The following is an 18,526-nucleotide window of genomic DNA, read 5'->3' as shown; positions in this document are numbered from 1 at the left end:
TGAAGGTCCATGTCAGGAACAAGAGGGGAATAAAACTCTACACTGGGATCTACTGCTTTTCCCTTTTCTTGCGAGGAAGCCTATTCAGCATAAGGGAATTTCCCTTTAAAAAAGGGAGAACTTGACAGCTATGCACTTGAGCACCTTGCTCATGGGTGGGCTGGTCCTACACACACACACACACACACACACACACACACACACACACACACCTGTACGTGGAGAAGATGAGAAACTGACTGAGATGATGGGGGTGTGACCAACAGATAAAGACTAGTCTGTGTTTCCTGTCTTCAGCAGCAAGAGAGCAGCATAACCCATATGATGACGTGTTAACCACCTCCAGAGAACAGTGTTATGAGTTTGTGGGTACTAGACACCCTAAATTTCAGGGTCCAGTTGTTAGAATTTAATCAATGTTTGGAGTGTTAAAACTGAGTGCAAGACCTGTGTATTAAGCCAGATCCTGTAAATTAAACTGCCTGCTAGACTTAATCCTTAAATTAAGTGAAATGCTAAGAGCTAATTAAGGTAGGCTAACTTCCTTGTGATGGGACCCAGGTGGCGCTGTGGGTTAAACCACTGAGCCTAGGGCTTGCTGATCAGGTCAGCGGTTCGAATCCCTGTGATGGGGTGAGCTCCTGTTGCTCGGTCCCAGCTCCTGCCAACCTAGCAGTACGAAAGCACGTCAAAGTGCAAGTAGATAAATAGGAACCGCTACAGCAGGAAGGTAAACGGTGTTTCCGTGTGCTGCTCTGGTTCGCCAGAAGTGGCTTTGTCATGCTGGCCACATGACCTGGAAGCTATACGCCGGCTCCCTCAGCCAATAATGTGAGATGAGCGCGCAACCCCAGAGTCGGTCACGACTGGACCTAATGGTCAGGGGTCCCTTTACCTTTACCTTTACCTTAACTTCCTTGTGAGGAAATCACCTGGGGTGATAGGCCATTAAGAAGACTATAGAGGATCAAAGGGACGCTGTGTGGAATGACAAATGGTTGTGACCCCTGCTCCATAGCTAAAGCAAGAAGAAGTGTGGGCTGAAAACTTAGAGGTTAGAGTTAAGGCTGTGATGTAATGTGGTAGTAAAGCAGCGAGCTAGAGGCAAAGGCAGAGAGCACCATGACTGATGCTCCTTTGAATCCAGGGCTGTCCCTATGGAGGAAGCAAGACCCAGAGTGATGCTGGGAACCCCTCCGTCATAGGCTCAGGTTGTATATATCTGTAAACAAACCATATATCATAAAGACACCTGTGCCTCATTTTCCTAAAGGAAACGCAAACCCTTGAACTCCCTGGAAACTTGCACTGCTCAGAGATTGAGGGTAGTGTGGAACAGTATCCTCCCTAGTTAGTCACAAAACAGTTCCTGGTTAATAGTGGAAAGGTAAATATGAGTTGTATTCAAATTTGACAACATATACCTGATTCTCCTCCTTAAAGCCATAAAGCTGTTTTTGTAGATTATCATTCTCCCGAATTAACCCTTCTTTCTCTTCGCTATTCTGAGCAAGTTCATTATTAGATTCATCCAAAAGTTGATGTAGTTTGGTAATATCCTGTTCACACCTGCGGAGTGCTTCAGTAGAATGCCTGGGCAGTAAATTATAAAATGAAAAATACATGCATATTAAAACAGAATTACTCAAAAATAATCCACAAATAATCCTTGTTATTGCACGAAAATGTCCCTCATCATATGATTTTAGATAGAAGTGCTTATTTAATAAAACATTTTAAAAATATTGAATATATCTAATATTACAAGTTATAAATATAGAATAGATTAATATAAATATAATATAAATATAGAATAGATTAATTTATATATGTTAATTCTAACAGAGTAGTTCTCAAGTTAAGTAAAAATAACTTTAAAAGAAAGAACTAAATCCAGAGTTTACATCTTACTTTGTTGATTCCTCCATATCAGAAAGAAGGCACTTCAAATCTGAAATGGTCTTTTCCTTGAAAATAAATAAAAACGTAGTTTTCCTCAGTTAGTAAAAAAGAGATGAACAAAACAGGAAATAGTCTGTTTTTTCATGTCGGTTTCTGTTGTTCAGTAATATTTTATAAGATTGCAATTCTAATCATCCTTATATGAGACTAAACTCCAATGAACAGAGGATTACTTCTGAGTAATTTTATATAAGCTTGCACTGCACAGGTTTTTAACATTTTGACTGCAATTGACTGCAATCCTATATCCACTTGCTTGGGAATAAGCTTCACTGAGCTCAGTGGGGCTTACTTCTAAGTAGACATGCATGTGATTGCAATGTTAAGCTGCCAGAACGGCAAAATAAATATGGTAGAGATTTAATATCATGGCACAGGCAAACCTTTCAGCAAAAGTCTCAGAAATCTCTGAACTGTGGAGCTGGAAGGGGGCGGGATGAACCCTTTCATGTGACATGGTTTCCTCAATCAAAATGCCCCCTAAAATTGCTATTAGAATCTCAACATATACAACATAGTGGTTACAGAGTCTCTGGCTGCAAGACCTACAAAGAGCATGTACAGGGATAGAAAGTTATTTGCAAAAAATTATAGCATTTTAACAGTTTTCTAAATGGTAGTAAAGTTCCTCATTCTATATTTAAAACTGTACTTAAATGTCGTAATCATATTATTATTAGTATTATCAGTGCCCATTGTTCAGTCCCAGCTCCTGCCCACCTAGCAGTTCGAAAGCATGTCAAAGTGCAAGTAGATAAATAGGTACCGCTCCGGTGGGAAGGTAAATGGCATTTCTGTGCACTGCTCTGGTTTCACCAGAAGCAGCTTAGTCATGCTGGCCACATGACCTGGAAGTTGACTGCGGACAAATGCCAGCTCCCTCGGCCATTAAAGCGAGATGAGCGCCGCAACCCCAGAGTCGTCCGCAATTGGACTTAACGGTCAGGGGTCCCTTTACCTTTACCTTTAACAGCACCTGCTATACTGCTTCACAGCCTACAGAGTGAGAGGAGTGCGCAATCCCAGAGTCGTCCACGGCTGGACCTAATGGTGAGGGGTATCTTTACCTTTAACTTTATGTTTAAACTAAATCTAAAAAGCACCAATTTTATTAAGCAGAATGTTTTAACCCTCCTAATCCACGTATTTGCATATTAAAACAGAATTACTCAAAAATAATCCACAGAAATGTCAATTTCTCACCATTAGCACAAACTCATACTTGTACCATTTACTTTGACCAAATGCCTGTAATGTGTACTTTCAAAAGCTACATGCCGAATATGAAGTCTCCTTCCTGCACAAGCAGGAAAAAAATCTAAATGTGATGAATCTTAAATATCTAAACATTTACATATCAAAACTTACTTTAATGGCCAAGCTTTCTTCAAGGGAGGCAACTTTATCTGATTTCTCTTCCAGAAGCTCATGTAAAGAATCCTTTTCTGTATCTAGTTCAGTTATGGCATCATTGAGAGTACAAATATCTTCTTGTTGAACAAGATTTTGTTTTGAAAGCTTTTCTGGAAATATTAGAATTTCATTATTTTATCAGTTTAAAATAACCTTTGGTAAATAGGCTGTGATCAAGCAACAACTCTGATGAGCATACAAATATTTATTATAAAAATAAAAAATACTTCCAGTAGCACCTTTATTTTTATTTTGACTGCGTCAGACCAACACGGCTACCTACCTGTAACGAATATTTATTAGGCATGTGCAATCATGTACAAGTTCCCATCCCCCTACATTCTGGCCAAACTGCAAACTTTTTAGTTTAAGTTCCAGAGGGGGGTAGCTAAGATAGTCTTGCAGAAAAAAACAATGAACAGTCTTGTGACATCTTAAAGGCCAACAATTTATTGCAGCATAAGATTTTGTGGAGTACAGTCCACTTCATTTTATCCTGAGTTGTTGGTGCATGTACATGATTGGGGGCGGGGAGGCAGAGGGGGTGGGGTGAAACTGGAAACAATGAGGTCAGAAGAAAATGAAATACAAAGGACAGTCATAATTTCCTTAACAGTGATCATTCACAAAAAGAAGAGTGCAGGGCCGTCTTAAGGACACCCAGCGCCGTGGCGCAAAGGTCCCTCCAGCACCCCCTCTCTTTCCCAAAATTTAGCCTGGGGCAGAGGGTGCCCTGGCGAAAGGTTAAGTGTGGATGTGTCCTAAGTTTGTACATGCTGAGGCAATGGATAGGGAGCACAAGAGAAGCAGAGTCCGCGTAGCCACCCACAGCAACACTCACTTTTCTCGCACGCTTCCCACTGCAAGAAAGCGCATCGCACCAGCCCGTGCCACACGAGTTTTCCCACTGGAATGCAAACACGTGTTGAGCGGCCGACCCTCACGGACCTCCCCATTGCAGGTCCAACTGCATATGTGGCGATATCCCTGCCGCCAGTGATGATGTCACGGGTGCATCGTCGGAGCCCCCCTTGCCAACGGCAGCCTCAGCGCGCCTGGAGAAGCATCGCAAAGTGTCTCTTCAGGACGTTCCCTTAGCCACCTGGCATGCGCCCAGGGCCGCTGGCGGCGGTGGGGTCTCCATCTGGGCGCTGCCCTGGGCTGAGGGCGGGTTGGGGGAAGGGCCAACTCCCTGCCCCGGGAGCTGAGGGGTGGAGGGCGCAGCCGGGGCCCGCTGCTTAGGCGGCCCTTCCCCGCCAGCAAGGAGCCCCACCTTCCGTCCCCTCCCATGACTCCTTGGCCCTGGGAGGTTTCCTCCCGATGGGCGATGTTTCCCTTCCTTTCCCGGAGCTGCCTTCCCCACGCATCCCTTGCCGCTTGGTGCTGCTGCTAACTCCCCAATTGCCAGTGCGGCCGAGGGAGAGGAGGCGGCAGCGGAGCCATAGGGCTTAGTGGCTCTTTGCACCCTGCCAATGCTGGGGTGCCCCTGAGAGGCTGGCACCCTGGCGCAATGAGCCACTAGCCCCTATGGGAAAGATGCCTCTGGAAGAGTTAATAACAAGACAACCTGACATTGCTAAGTTACTTAACACATATAGTGTGATTTTTTTAAAAAAAAAATCTATTGTGCTCATTCTATCCACAATGATAGCACTGAACCTCCCTCACCTGAGGCCTGGGGAGGAAGTGCACAATGGGGGAAACTGGTCTAGCTGCTCACCACTTGAAATGCATATAACACTTGAAATGCATGTGTATAAATGTGTAGCATTATTATTGCCATATTTTCCAATAATTTTCAAATACTTCTAAATAACTTTATATAAATACAGCACAAACACCATCACATGGATTTGTCCTTAATTGTCAAACCTGGCCCAAGTAGCCAATAAAATTGAACATTTCTGTAGCAGCATTTTGGGGCTCTATACCTTGCATCACATTCTTGTAATGACACAGGCTGTGGGTAGCCAATGTGGTATGTTCCAGTAAGACTACGATTTCCATCATTCCTGACCACTGCCATGATGACCATGGCTTATGGAAATCATAGTCCAAAATCATATGAAGGGCACCTCATTGGCTACCCCTGCTCTATGAAAAGGACACCTCTCTGTGCCTAAGGCTTGTGGGATGTAGTTTTGTTACTGTTTTTACAGTAAGGTGCTTGGATCAAGGAGATTTCAATCATGACCTTGGTGAGCAAAGCAGCAAATTTAAATCATTGATTTAAATTTTAAGTATTATTTATTATTCAGATACTTCCTATATAAAAAAGTACATATTCACTGGTACTAAAGCCATAGAAACAAATATTCCTGACTAAATAAATCACAGAACTTAGGCAGGAACTTGGCACAAAACAGATATAAAAGATTATCCATATGTATTAGTGGGTGACACAGTAAATTGTTTGCATAAAAAGGCTTGCTGAAATAACCAAGTCTTAAGTTGGCACTTCCAGCTAATTACAAACAATGCCAACTTGATTTCACTGGGTAGAGTTTCATAACTCCAGTGCCAAATGCACAATTCTTCTTAAGGAAAGTCTGACACTATCAGGCACCATCAGACATTCCTCAGAGACAGGCTGCAAAAGTCAGGCAGGGGTATAATGCATGGGTAGGCAAACTAATGCCTGGGGGCTGGATGCGGCCCAATCTCCTTCTAAATCTGGCCTGCAGACAGTCCAGGAATCAGCATGTTTTTACACTAGTAGAATGTGTCCTTTTTTAAAAAAAAATGCATCTCTGGGTTATTTGTGGGGTTTGCCTGATGTTTTTACATGAGTAGAATGTGAATGAATGAATTTATTAATATGGTCACAGACCAGCTTCGAGTAGAATGTGTGCTTTTATTTAAAATGCATCTCTAGGTTATTTGTGGGGCGTAGGAATTCGGTCATTATTTTTTTCCAAAATATAGTCCGGCCCCCCACAAGGTCTGAGGGACAGTGGACCGGCCCCCTGCTGAAAAAGTTTGCTGACCCCTAGCAAGGAGTATGGTAGGATTTTAAGCCGCAGGTGTTTAGGCTTAATATACTAATAGTGAGACCTTGAAGATAGTTTGGTAGCATACAGCTAGCTAAATGCAACTCTCACAATATAGGTGTTATATTTTGTCAATAGCCAGCACCTGAGAACCAGGCTGCATAATTCTACACCAGCCTCAAGGGTAGCCCCACATAAAATCATATTGCAATGGTCCAATAAATAATCATGTATAAACATATTATAAAAATTACTCAAAGGTTAGCATTTGAAACTTACCATTTTTTTCATCTAAACACGTAATTTTATCTTGAATGAGCTGTAATTCATATTTTTTCTTTGAGAGTTGTCGTTGGGCTTCTGTAATGTTATGCTCCATTTTTTCATTCATCATGCTAAAAATTAACAAAGGGCAATTTAAATTTATCTTTTCACACAAACTTTGCAATAACATTAAAAGGGATCTCATGATAAATGGCAACTAACGAAAAGCTAGTGACTATGGAGCAAGGGAATTTTGTGGACACATAATTAACAGTTAATAAAATCTAAGCACAAGCTACTGAACTCTTCACATATAAGTCAGTGCAAGTCAGGTATCAGGTAATTTAGAATTAGTGTATGAAATAAGCCAACTTAACTAAAGAGCAGCTATTGCCAAAGTAGAACATACAGTATATCACCACCCTTTTAAACATTATTATTTATATCCCATTAATAAGCCTAGTTCATATCTCAAAAAAGTTAACATTATAGCCAGTCAACAGACAGAAATTTAGAAACATAAAATATTTGATTCAACACATATTTTAGTTACCTCAGTGAAGCGTTAGTTGCTTTTTGCCTGCTTAGTTCACTTTCAAAATCTACTGCTCTTTTTGCCAATATTTTCATCTCCATTTCTAGAGACTCAATTGTCTCCTTCATTAAAGCCATCTTTGATGTTTGATCTAATCGCTCATTGTCAAGCTGAGACATTAAAGTGACAAGGAATTATTGCTTTATATAACATCCGACTACTTCAATTAACGTACACTTTTACTTAGGAATTATTTATGTTGCCTTTTCAGACTTTTTATAGAATTTGGAAGGAACCCAAGGGTCATCGAGTCCAACCCCCTGCAATGCAGGAATCTTAGCTAAAGCATCCATGACCGATGACCAACCAACCTCTGCTTAAGAGCCTCCAAGGAAGTTGTCTCCACACAAATGCAGAGTATGGGAGACAAACAAGACGAATTGGAGCTTTTAATTCAGGATTGTAAGTATGACCTGGTAGGCATTATTGAAACCTAGTGGGATGAGACCCATGACTGGAATGTAGAAACTGAAGGGTATAACCTGTTTTAAAGGAATAGACCAAGCAGGAAAGGTGGAGGAATAGCATTATATGTAAAGGATGTGTATACTTGTGAATAAATCCATGGAAAGCAGACTGAGAGTATATGGGTAAAGACTGTATGAGAAAGAAACAACAGTGACCTTACTGTGGGGGTCTGCTATAGACTGCCAAGCCAGACAGAAGACTTGGATGATGCAGCAGAGCCCCCCTCCAATGCAGCAAAGCATTAACCACACTAGGGACCCAACCAGTCAGTCCCCCTCTGCTAGATTTAATAAGCCAGGAGGGACAGGGGTCAAGGGTGCATGTGGTCAGATGCATTGCCACCAGCATCTTGTCCACCTCGGCTGATTGCATTATCTTAATCAAGACAGCCAAATATAACACGATGCATAGCAGAGCAAGGACCTGATTAGCTTAAAAATAGGCAGTTCTTTAATGGACAAATTGGGAGTATTGATGCTTTTTTGCCAAAGCACACAAAACCCTGGAGATAACCTTGAATGGAGAGCAAATCAGTCTCCTATTTTCTTTTCCAGTAAGATTTTATCTTATATACTACAGTTTCTAGGACTAATTCCTTAAAAATATATTTCCCTTTAATAAAGGTTACAGGTTACAGTGAGAATCGAAACCCTTTGTTACAATAAGCCCACTGGCTACTGACCCGTTTCTGGGCACAACTGAAATGTTGGTCATGAGCTATAAAGCCCTATACACCTTGGGTCCAGGCTATCTCCCCTAGATAAGCCTGACCAGGTTTTGAAATCTTCAGGGGAGACCTTTCTCTCCATTTGCCACCCTCACAGGCAATTTGGTGGGGACATGGGAGAGGGCTCTTTGGTGGCTGCTCTCAGATTGTGGAACTCTAGTCCATGGAAGGTTAGGTTGGCCCTCTCTCTCCTTTCACTGGCAGGCAGACTTTTTTTGTTTAGATAGGCCTTTGGCCACTATTGTGGAAGGGACATTTAATGGTATGAATTGCATATTTTCTCCTCCTCTTGTTGTTGGGTTTTTTAAATGGTTAAGTTGTTTTAATTCAGTGTTGTTTTTAATGTGGTAACTTATTCATTTATTTATACTTATAACTGTTTGGTGTGCTTTATAGCTGTATCTGTATTTAATGCATGTTGTGAGCTACCTTGGGTCTGACTCCTGCACTGGGAGAAAGGCGAGTTATAAATAAATAAGCAAACAAACAAATAAAGCTCTGTATAGATTACTAAATAAAAACAACGTAAGAATTAATGCATTCAAATAATTGCATGTTTCTTGAATAATGTAGTAAGAGTTGTATTTTTATACAAAAAAAATCACTCAATGTATCTTTTCAATGTCTCTGTCATTACAGGCTTCTAACCACTTGTTTAACGTTTACTATATATTTAAAATAAGGAAACATTTCCCCTTACACTCTGAACATTTAACTCCAGTTCCTCAACTCTCTGTTCCAGGTGAGCTTTTTCATTAAATGCAGTCTCTTGAGCAATCTGTATCAAACAAAAACATAAATCAAATACATTTAGTATAATAAAATTTAATCTATTAGATTAGATACCACACAACGGTCTTGGCAATTGTCTTATGTTGAACAGATGTTGCACAAATGAATTTGGATAAAAAGTCAAACCTTTAACCTCTCTCTCAAGCTATCTCGTTCAGTGGACATCCTTCGGAAATCAGAAATAGCTGCATCCCTTTCTGATTCCACACGCCTCAAAACAGCTTGTGCAGTCATCGCAGTTTTGGATGCTTTCGGGAGTTTCATAGCTTCTTTTCGCAGTTGACTTATTTCATCTTGGGCCTATCATTCAAAATTAAAACTCAGATGCAGATTTGTCCAATTCAAGACAACTTAAATTGTAACTAGCCTACCAAAGACAAAACTGGAACCAACTTACTTCAGCAGATATATACAAAGTGAATACAACCCACAATGTCATATCCACAAATAGCCCAAGCAACAGAGAAGGCCTGTTGTTATTAAAACCTGCTTAGGTTGGGAGCTATCCAGAGGCATCAGGCTGGCACTGTGGAAACATGATCCTGGAATAAATCAATCCTTGATCTAATTCATCAAAGTTCTTTCTATGTTCTTGATAGTTTGTATAGGAGCAGCTGGCAGGGAAGAGTGTCACCGTGGACCTGCTGTGTATCAGGATGGTGAAGAAGTAAGGCAAAGTAGCAATTCAGTTATGGTGGTTTAGGCACACCGGCAGAGCCAATCCAGCATACCTACTACCATATTTGAACCACCCTGTCCTCACTACCACCCTACTCTACCCCATCCTGTTACATGGCAGCAGCAGTGCAACTAGGTCAGGTCTGTGGTACCACCCCTTCCCACTAGCTGCTGCTCATATTACTTTCCATGATGGAAGAGATAACATCTATTTATTCATTCATTCATTCATTATCTTCAAAATTTCAAAACTTTTCCTCCCAATGTAAATGTACAAGCAGGATACAATAATAAATTATTACCAGAATATTCCATTTGCCTGTAAACATTACCTGATCATAAAGTTCAATAACTTTGTCTCTTTCTGCTGTGAGAACCTTGATGTTGCCTTGAACTTCTGCCATGTGACGTTCATATCTTTCCAGCATTGTCTTATATTCATCACGGTCTCTCAACATTTGCTGAAATTCTGGATCAGATTTACATCCCTAAACAGTTAATGAAGAGAAGTTGATTTCCTTTTCTACTGCTTTTGATTTATCAATCAATCAATCCATAACATCCATAAGTCACAAACATTAGAATTTGATTGGATTATCCAGTTTTAAATTATTCAGGAAGATGGTGGGCAATATCCAACTAAGTCTTAATCAGAGACTTTAAGTCTATTGAATTCAATTAATCTACTTTGAGTATGACTAACCATTGGATATCATTCTGTCTGTTCAGTTCATATTAATCTGTGCACGATTAACTTTTCTGAAATGCTTTTTGTTAGATACTATGTAGAATGTGATTAATTCTATTGTAATGAGTCTAAATAAAGATTTAAGTTGACGGATACCTTGATAATAGTATAAACCTATGTACGTATCACAAAGTTAGAAATGACAAAAGATAATGTAGTACAACATCTTCCCAATGACAGAACCATCCATCCACCAATCCATCATCAATTAGTGCTTGCAATCCAACAGCAGTATGCAGCAACCAGATAGCATGCATGCCAGAAAATGCAACCTATATTTTGTATGCATTAAGTTGCAATTCTAACTTATCAGGGAGCAAGTTCCATTGAACTCATTGGGCCTGCTTCTGAGTAGGAATGCACAGAACTGCATTGTAAAGCTGCTTAAATCTTACTGACTTCAACAGGATTTAGGTAGCGTGATTAATTAACTTCAGTCCCTCGCTAACATATTGATAGTGCCAAGTAATCAAAATCAGCTGAAGAAATGCACAAATATATACTTTAATAAAGCTGAAAAATATACCCGGATGGGGGAAAGCTCCTTTGAAACAGAATGAGAGGAGCTGCGCCTAGGACTTGATGTATTTCGAAGCATTTTTTTCAATTGATATCTGTCTTCTTCTGCTGACTTCATAGAATTGTCAAGCCTTGAGGGACGCCTCTCCTGTGATATTTCAATGTTTGAGGAAGGCTTTTAAGTGCCAAAGCGAAAAAATTATTACTATAAACATACTTTTCCAACTAAGACAAATATTTACACATTTCTACAGAAACAAGATTTTGTATGCTTCAGATTTTCTGAATTTACCTTATTATAAAATCATTAAAGCTGTTTCTGTCAAGACTAATACTGTAGAGTTGGTTGTATGAAGCAGATTTCACAATAAAGGCTGGGAAGAGTGGGAGAACCTAGCATGCATGTGGCTATGAATGCCTATCACCACTGAACAAATTTCATAGCTGACAACTTAAGTGAGAGAAGAAGATTGGTTTTGCCACCTGCCTTCTCTTTCCTTCTTTGTCCTTTATAAAGCAGGGTGTGGATGAAAAATAGGGCACTTTTGCCAATCTTTCTGCTAGACAGGGGTGGGTGGGGAATACACAGAGCTTCCTGGCTTGGGTGCAGGTGCACATAGTACACTCTGTAAGTGAAAAGAATGTAAGTATGAAATGGCACACCCAAACCATTCTGACAGGTAGATGAGATTTCTAAGGAAAGAGGCTCTAGGAAAAAGGTTTCCTTATAAACAGATTACTCCTTGAATTTCTGTACTTGAAGAGAGTATATCTCTAGGTAAAAATTTTAAACCCGCCCACCAACTCCACACACCTACTGGTTGTTAGGAAAGGGTGCAGTAATGACCATGTTCAGTTTGCATCCCCAATGTCTTCCCATGTGCTCAGAGATGCAAGCTGAATATGAAAGAATTGTGCCCATTGCTTTCTGTGTTACAGACATGCAGGGAGGTCAAACCACTGTTAATGCTGAAGAAAGAGAAATCTCACTGAAAAGACATAATATGCAGAATAAGGGCATTTTGAATATTATGTATTCTTAACACCACAATTATGCATTTAAATATCTTATGAAAGACATATCAGTTGTACTAATCTGTGCAAATGTTTTTTGCAATGTACATATGATATGAGGTTTTATCAGCAAAAATAAAGATATGCAACTTACAGAGCTAAGGGCACTGATTTTATGTTCCAATTTCCGTATAGTATTTTGTTGGCATTTAATCTGGGACTAAAATGAAAAGAAAAATATGATTAGTTAGTCAACTGAAAATAGAGCATTTGGCAAATATTTTTCACTGACTAATAATGCATTTGGATAACTCATTAAGATGAGCCAAAAATGACAAACCCAGTAGAGGTGGGGTGCCAGTCAGTTAGCACGGTGGTTTTCAACCAGTGTGCTGTGGCACTCAGGGGTGCTGTCCCTCTTTCCTTCCTTCCCTTCTCTGATGTCCTCTTGCATCTCTGAGACTCTGCCTCCCAAAGGCTTACCCAGCTGTTTGTTGTAGCAGCCCTGGCTACAAGCTCTGCAGGCAAATGGTGCCTCTGAGGCTGGCCATGGAGTGCTGGTTGCCAGGAACTGAGGTGGCCTCAGAGTAAGCATGTAAGTGGGTGAGGGAGGCCAAGCAGGCAGGCAGCTGCTGTGCTGGCCTTTCTTGTGCTTGCTGTGTGCAAGGCCTGCCTGGGAGCTGAGTGCCTGGTAATTTCTACCATGCAGGCCCAGCAGCACCTGCTGCTGCCACTGCTGCCTCCCAAGGTAAGGTGCTGGCCTCATGTTCACCTTTGGCCAGTCTCCATTGGACCACTAAGGCTGGGGGCATCCTCTTCCCAGGCTCCTTTGGAGCAGTGTGAGGAGGCACCTCTCTTTGGGCAGGGAGGGCAGCTCAGAGTTGGGCACAAGGTAGATCAGGATCTACTGATAAATCTCTGTGGGATTTGAAGCGCAGGGAGTTTGAAAAGTAACCAGACACCTACTGGATTACATTATCCAATAGGTGTATAGTTACTTTTCAAACACCCTATAGATTCGTAAGGATTTTTGACTCCTGGTTGTTTAACAATAGCAGCAACACAATGAATCCCTCCTAAATTATCCAGCTGGAATGAATAAAGCTTAGGGTAACCAGGAGTGGATTTTTATGTTGAAGGACTGCGAGTTGAGTTCTGATAATATAAAAGTATTACTCAAAACAAATTCATGTGCTCAGAATTCTTTAAGTCTAAGTGTATGCCCTTTATACCAGACTCCAACTGGTGGATATCACAGTTTCAATAGTGGTGCCTGCAAGTTTACCCTCCTCTGCTCCCTCCCTCCTCTAGGCTAAATGTCTACAATATTTTTTGACCTACTTGGTGAGCAGTGTGTGTGTGTGTGTGTGTGTACGCTGTAAAATTCTTGGAACACTGAGAGAAAATAGGAAACTCTCTTATTCTGAGATAGACCTTTGATCCATCAGTTCAGTAATGTTTACAGTACACTGACTGACTGACAGCAGCTCTACTTGGAGATGCTGGGGACTGAATCTGGGAATTTCTGCATGCAAAGCAGATGCTCATTCACTGAGCTACAGCTCTTCCAATGGGTTACAATTCCAGTATTTCACATATATGCAAACTCTTAAAACTACATGAGCATTCAGAAATGGACATTTCTCCTGTAATTGTGAAACTAATTTCAAAAAGAACAAACTATAAAAGCATTGCATGTATAAAATTTTCATTATTAATTCAAGTACCTTGGCTTCTGCAATTTCCTGGTCTGCACTATCCAATACAAATTCTTTTTCTTTTTCCAGCTGTTCTGCTATCTTGTCTACATGAGCAAGCTCTTTACAGAGATATTCATTCTTACTTGCCAAGTTACCCACTTGAGTTGTTACTTCTTTCTTACTATCAAGTATTTTTGTAACATACTTCTCCAAATCAATATTTTTTGTTCGCAGTTCTTCAACCTTGTAAGTCAAAAAGAACAAAATTGTTTCACTTCTCTTACATCTTAAAAGTCTTGGCAGCAAGACATTAGTTCCTGAGCAGCTGACCATGGTTAAGGTACATTGAAACTGCTTGCTCCCACATGGAAAAAAAACAGCAAGGACCAGTGTGCTTCAAAAGTGATATGCTGAATTGTTCAGAAAATCTGATAATGGTTGGATAATGAGAACTTTTAAGGCCAAAGTGACCAGCCTATAAAAGCTGGGTCACACCACTGATTTAATTTAAAGCAGAGGAATGAAGTGTTATTAAAATTGCAAAATAATTAGTCCAGAAGTGAAAGTCAAACCCAGCTCCCATGTTCTTCCCACCAAATCACCTCATCTTGCCTCATCTTACAGAAGGGCTCAAAGACTACATGCAAGCTCATGGGGGCAAGGGGAACTCATGTTGCAGCCTGCCATCATCATGCCCTATAGGGCCTCCAGCTGTATGGAAATTGTTATTTTTCATTTGGAACCTGAATGACAATGAAGCTTTTAAAATCTGCCCACGATGCATGTATGTCAAATTCAGTGTCTTAATTCTATGGTTAGAAAGCTAGAACATATAATGCAGCTCATGGAACGTGCCTAATTATGCAGCAACTTTGTTTCTAAGGATCTTGAATGATAACAAAGTTCCATGTAAAACATACAATAGAGCCTGAAGCATGAAATAAAACCCAGGATCTATGGCTTTCCCATGGAGGGAGCCTACTAGAATAAAATCTGTCCAGTAATACTAGCAAGGTTATAATACTGTCTTGCATGACATACTAATCCTAGTGAGACTGTGCAAGTATGCAAGCTCCAGGAGTGGAGCTCACAGCTGTTTTGCTTAGAATGTGGTCTGAACCAGGGCTCATGGTTAAACTCTCTCCTTGGTAACAGCAAGCTGTAAACAAGAATAAACTTTGGTTACAGTTCATGGCTAGTGAAGAGCCCTGGTTTGGACATGGTAAGTCAAATTATGGCTTACCTTAAGTGCAGCATGGCAGCAAAAAAGATCAGGGGGGAACAAAGCAGCTGCAAGCTCCTGCCCCAAAACCAACATGCTCACATCTCACTAAAATCAAGTTTGGCTTAGCATGTCATGCAAACCAGCCCTATAAAATACACTTTAATTCAAGAATGTTCTGCTACTGCCACTGCTAATATTGTAGCCTTTAAGCAAATGAGCAGTCTTTTTTAAATACTGTTTTTATTTATTTTCATGGTACAGAAGATAAGTTTTGAGAAAACAATGGTTACAACAGTAAACTACAAGTAACTTGTCCTGATAAAATTACAGACTTTTATCATGCCATGTGTTAAAGTTTCATTTGATAACTCTAAGAGATCATGCCACATTTTCCCATGAGTGCTGGTGGATTCCTGCCACAGTCTGAATAATTTATGTATTCAATAAATATTTGCTATATGTTATATAAAAGGAGTATGGATTGTGTTTGCCCTTTGCTGCTCATGAGCAATCTTATGATCAGCATATGCTCTTCTGATCAATGCAATGATATCAAATCTGGCAAACACGATATTCATCCATTTCTAAAGAATCCATAAACTTAGTTTTGTCAGGTCTGAATCAAGACTGATAAAAGCCAAGTAGTCCTGATGCAGCTAAGTACTGTAATTACTCTCCATATACCCCCGGTAAACAAATGAGCTAAACCTATAGGGTTTTTGCATTGGGAAGGCCCATTAGTACAAAGGGATATTGTCATAATAAAATGCCATCACAGGTTGATTAATTATATAGTCATTACAATGTAACTATTGAACCCATGCAATTATTTTGTCCCTACATTTCTAATGAGCGGACAAATCCATTTTTCACAGCAAAATGTTATGTTTATGGTCTAGTTTAGTTGTTACAAATAGCCAAAATTTCAGAAAAATATGACAGAACCTCTGATTGCAGTTGTTGGATGATTTTGTCTTTCCTAACGCTGTCTTCTGATTTTGAAGCTCTCTCGCTTTCAGAAAATGGACAACCTAACACAAGCTCTTCTCTTGTTGTCAACCTCTGGGGAAAAAGAAGCAAAAACTGTTTAAAGAACAGTCCTGTTTTGTGATAGTCTATTTCTGCATTCGGCTGAAAAAATGCAAGTTTTGATTTTGAATGCCATAAGGTATTGTAAATTGGATGAGATCAGGGCTGGCTGGAAAACCACAGTTGAAGTGTGCTCATCTATGGTTCATCAACAAATTTCTAGGTTAAAAACCAAGTCACAAGACAGGTGGCGAAATATGAAAAAATAACTGTGAAAGAAAATATATTCACAAAATGGTTAATATCATCTTTGTATAAATCTATTATAGAGGTTCAGCTTTTCCCTCAGCAAAATTTGAGGCGGTGGGAACTAAATTTGGGTTTAGAAATTGAAGAAGAGGCAGGGTACAGATTGTGGGCAAAAGTGCCATAAAAATGCATATCGGCAACATCCAGAGAAACAGCCCTTAAAATGGTGTACAACTGGTACTTAATACCTTGACGCCTAGCCTATATAAAAACAAATGGTTCTCCCATATGTTGGAGAGGATGTCCCACTATAGGGACATATCAGCACATGTGGTTGGAGTGTCCAAAAATAGAAGTTATAGAAAGAATGTAGTAATAACTAGGGCCATCTTAAATGTTGAGCTTAGTCCTACTTCTCTAACAGTTCACAAGCATAGGCATAGCCAGGATTTATGTTAATGGAGGCAGGACACCCACATGTCATTATTCTCTAGGAGTCATCTAGTCTAACCCCCTGCAATGCTGGACTCTCAACTAGATCATACATGACTGATGGTCATCCAACCTCTGCTTAAAAACCTCCAATGATGGAGAGTTCACAACCTCCTAAGGGAGGGCGTTCCACTGTCGAAGAGCTCTTACTATCTGAAAGTTCTTCCTGGTGTTTAGTTGGAATCTCCTTTCTTGTAACTTGAATTCATTGGTTCAGGTCCTAGCCTCCAGAGCAGGAGAAAACAAGATTAATCCATCCTCCATGTGAAAGCCCTTTGGATATCTGATCTTAGATGACTATCAAATATAAAGGGCTGTTACATGGAGGATATTATGACGCATGAAAGCAGACAATCATACTCTGGAAAGCCTCAGCAAATAGTGCTGTATCCCAGTCTCATACACTCCCCTTTTTATATTAACATGCACCATTAAAACAACATCACAGAACTCAAAGCTATTCACACTGATTTTTCTGCTAAAAGATAAAAGTCTGATAATGACTTTGAAAAAGCAATGCTAGAATTTCAGTAAATTTTGTGTTTAAAGGAATATTTTAAAAATACCAGATAAACATCTATCACTTATATACGCTCTCCATGATTATATGTTTACAGGGCTAGGTGATTTGGTGTTGAGAAGGAAGCAACTGGAAGTCTCCCCATTGTATTTGCAACCACAGTTACGTGCTTAGTAGGTTTGCTGAATGAAACTGACTCTGGATTAATTCTGTGCAAAAGCGAAAAGGCACCCAGAGGGGTTAAGCCATGCCTACTTGACACCATGTAAGGCTATCGGTCGCCATGACAGTAGAGTTTGTTTTGGTTGAGGACTTAACGACTAGGTACTCTCAGGGGTAGCTGCTACGCCAGAAACTTATTAAACTTTTATTTTATATATTTAAAATATAACTTTAGAAATAATCCTAAGGGAAAGAGATGAAATGGCTGGTGTATTTCCCCATACATAATACTAGGGACATGTTGGGCTTGTGGATTTTCTTTCATTCTACTCTGCAAACTTTTTTGGGGGGGGGGTTTGCGGTGGACAGCTGAAAACCCATCTATTCCACAGTGTGGGTTTTTCAGGATTGCAGCTACCCATGCTTACAAGTAAAAGGCACCACCACCTGCTTCAAGCAAGCACAACTGCTGAGACTCAGCCTCCGTGTGCGCACCTATATATCTCTGCAGCCTGCCTGGCAAGCAAGTGGGGTGTCTTCTTAGCCTTATTTCCTTGGTGGCCATCATAGCTGCCAAGTTTTCCCTTTTCTCACGAGGAAGCCTATTCAGCATAAGGGAATTTCCCTTAAAAAAAGGGATAACTTGGCAGCTATGGTGGCCATTGGCATAGCTGGGATTTATGTTGGGGTTGGGACAGGACAACCCACCTGTCCTCATCATCCGTCTGCGGCTCTGCCTAGCAGATTCCGGAATGAAATGTATGGTGTGATCATCATGGGAGCTGCAGAGTTGGAAGGGTCCCTCTGAAGGTCCACCTACCTGCAATGAAGGAATAGGCGGCTGCCCACTGCCCAGTCCTATACAGGGATCGAACCCATGCAACTTTGGCATGATCAGCGCCAAGTTCTCTAACCGACGGAGCTCGGTTTTTAAATTACTTTCTTTTGACCCCACCCCCCAAGCACTGAGAAAAATCAA

General features: G+C 40.5%; 1 protein-coding gene across 11 annotated transcripts in view; it reads right to left on the bottom strand.

Moving 5' to 3' along the window:
• TSGA10 (testis specific 10) overlaps positions 1 to 18,526 on the bottom strand; it is a 37,519-nt gene that overhangs the window by 16,964 nt on the left and 2,029 nt on the right. For 5 of the 11 annotated variants that reach the window (XR_015949760.1, XM_088668648.1, XM_060273446.2 and 2 more), the window contains exons 2-13: positions 16,041 to 16,157; positions 13,898 to 14,113; positions 12,325 to 12,390; positions 11,164 to 11,331; positions 10,222 to 10,377; positions 9,338 to 9,511; positions 9,120 to 9,197; positions 7,183 to 7,334; positions 6,645 to 6,760; positions 3,331 to 3,485; positions 1,912 to 1,967; positions 1,425 to 1,593 (exon numbers count right to left, since the gene is read on the bottom strand). Coding sequence is in view for 9 of the 11 variants with exons in the window: in XM_088668648.1 (XP_088524774.1) it covers positions 1,425 to 1,593; positions 1,912 to 1,967; positions 3,331 to 3,485; positions 6,645 to 6,760; positions 7,183 to 7,334; positions 9,120 to 9,197; positions 9,338 to 9,511; positions 10,222 to 10,377; positions 11,164 to 11,331; positions 12,325 to 12,390; positions 13,898 to 14,113; positions 16,041 to 16,157 (1,623 nt within the window). In the remaining 2 variants the exon portion in view is untranslated. The remainder of the gene's footprint in view (positions 1 to 1,424; positions 1,594 to 1,911; positions 1,968 to 3,330; positions 3,486 to 6,644; positions 6,761 to 7,182; positions 7,335 to 9,119; positions 9,198 to 9,337; positions 9,512 to 10,221; positions 10,378 to 11,163; positions 11,332 to 12,324; positions 12,391 to 13,897; positions 14,114 to 16,040; positions 16,158 to 18,526) is intronic. The other 6 variants (XR_015949761.1, XM_088668647.1, XM_088668649.1 and 3 more) reach the window with 5 other exon arrangements.

The sequence above is a fragment of the Zootoca vivipara genome, chromosome 4, assembly GCF_965207765.1.
Source record: "Zootoca vivipara chromosome 4, rZooViv2.hap1.1, whole genome shotgun sequence".
Taxonomy (NCBI): Eukaryota; Metazoa; Chordata; class Lepidosauria; order Squamata; family Lacertidae; genus Zootoca; species Zootoca vivipara.
Note: the sequence above shows the minus strand (reverse complement) of the source record. Positions and strands in the feature narration are given on the sequence as shown.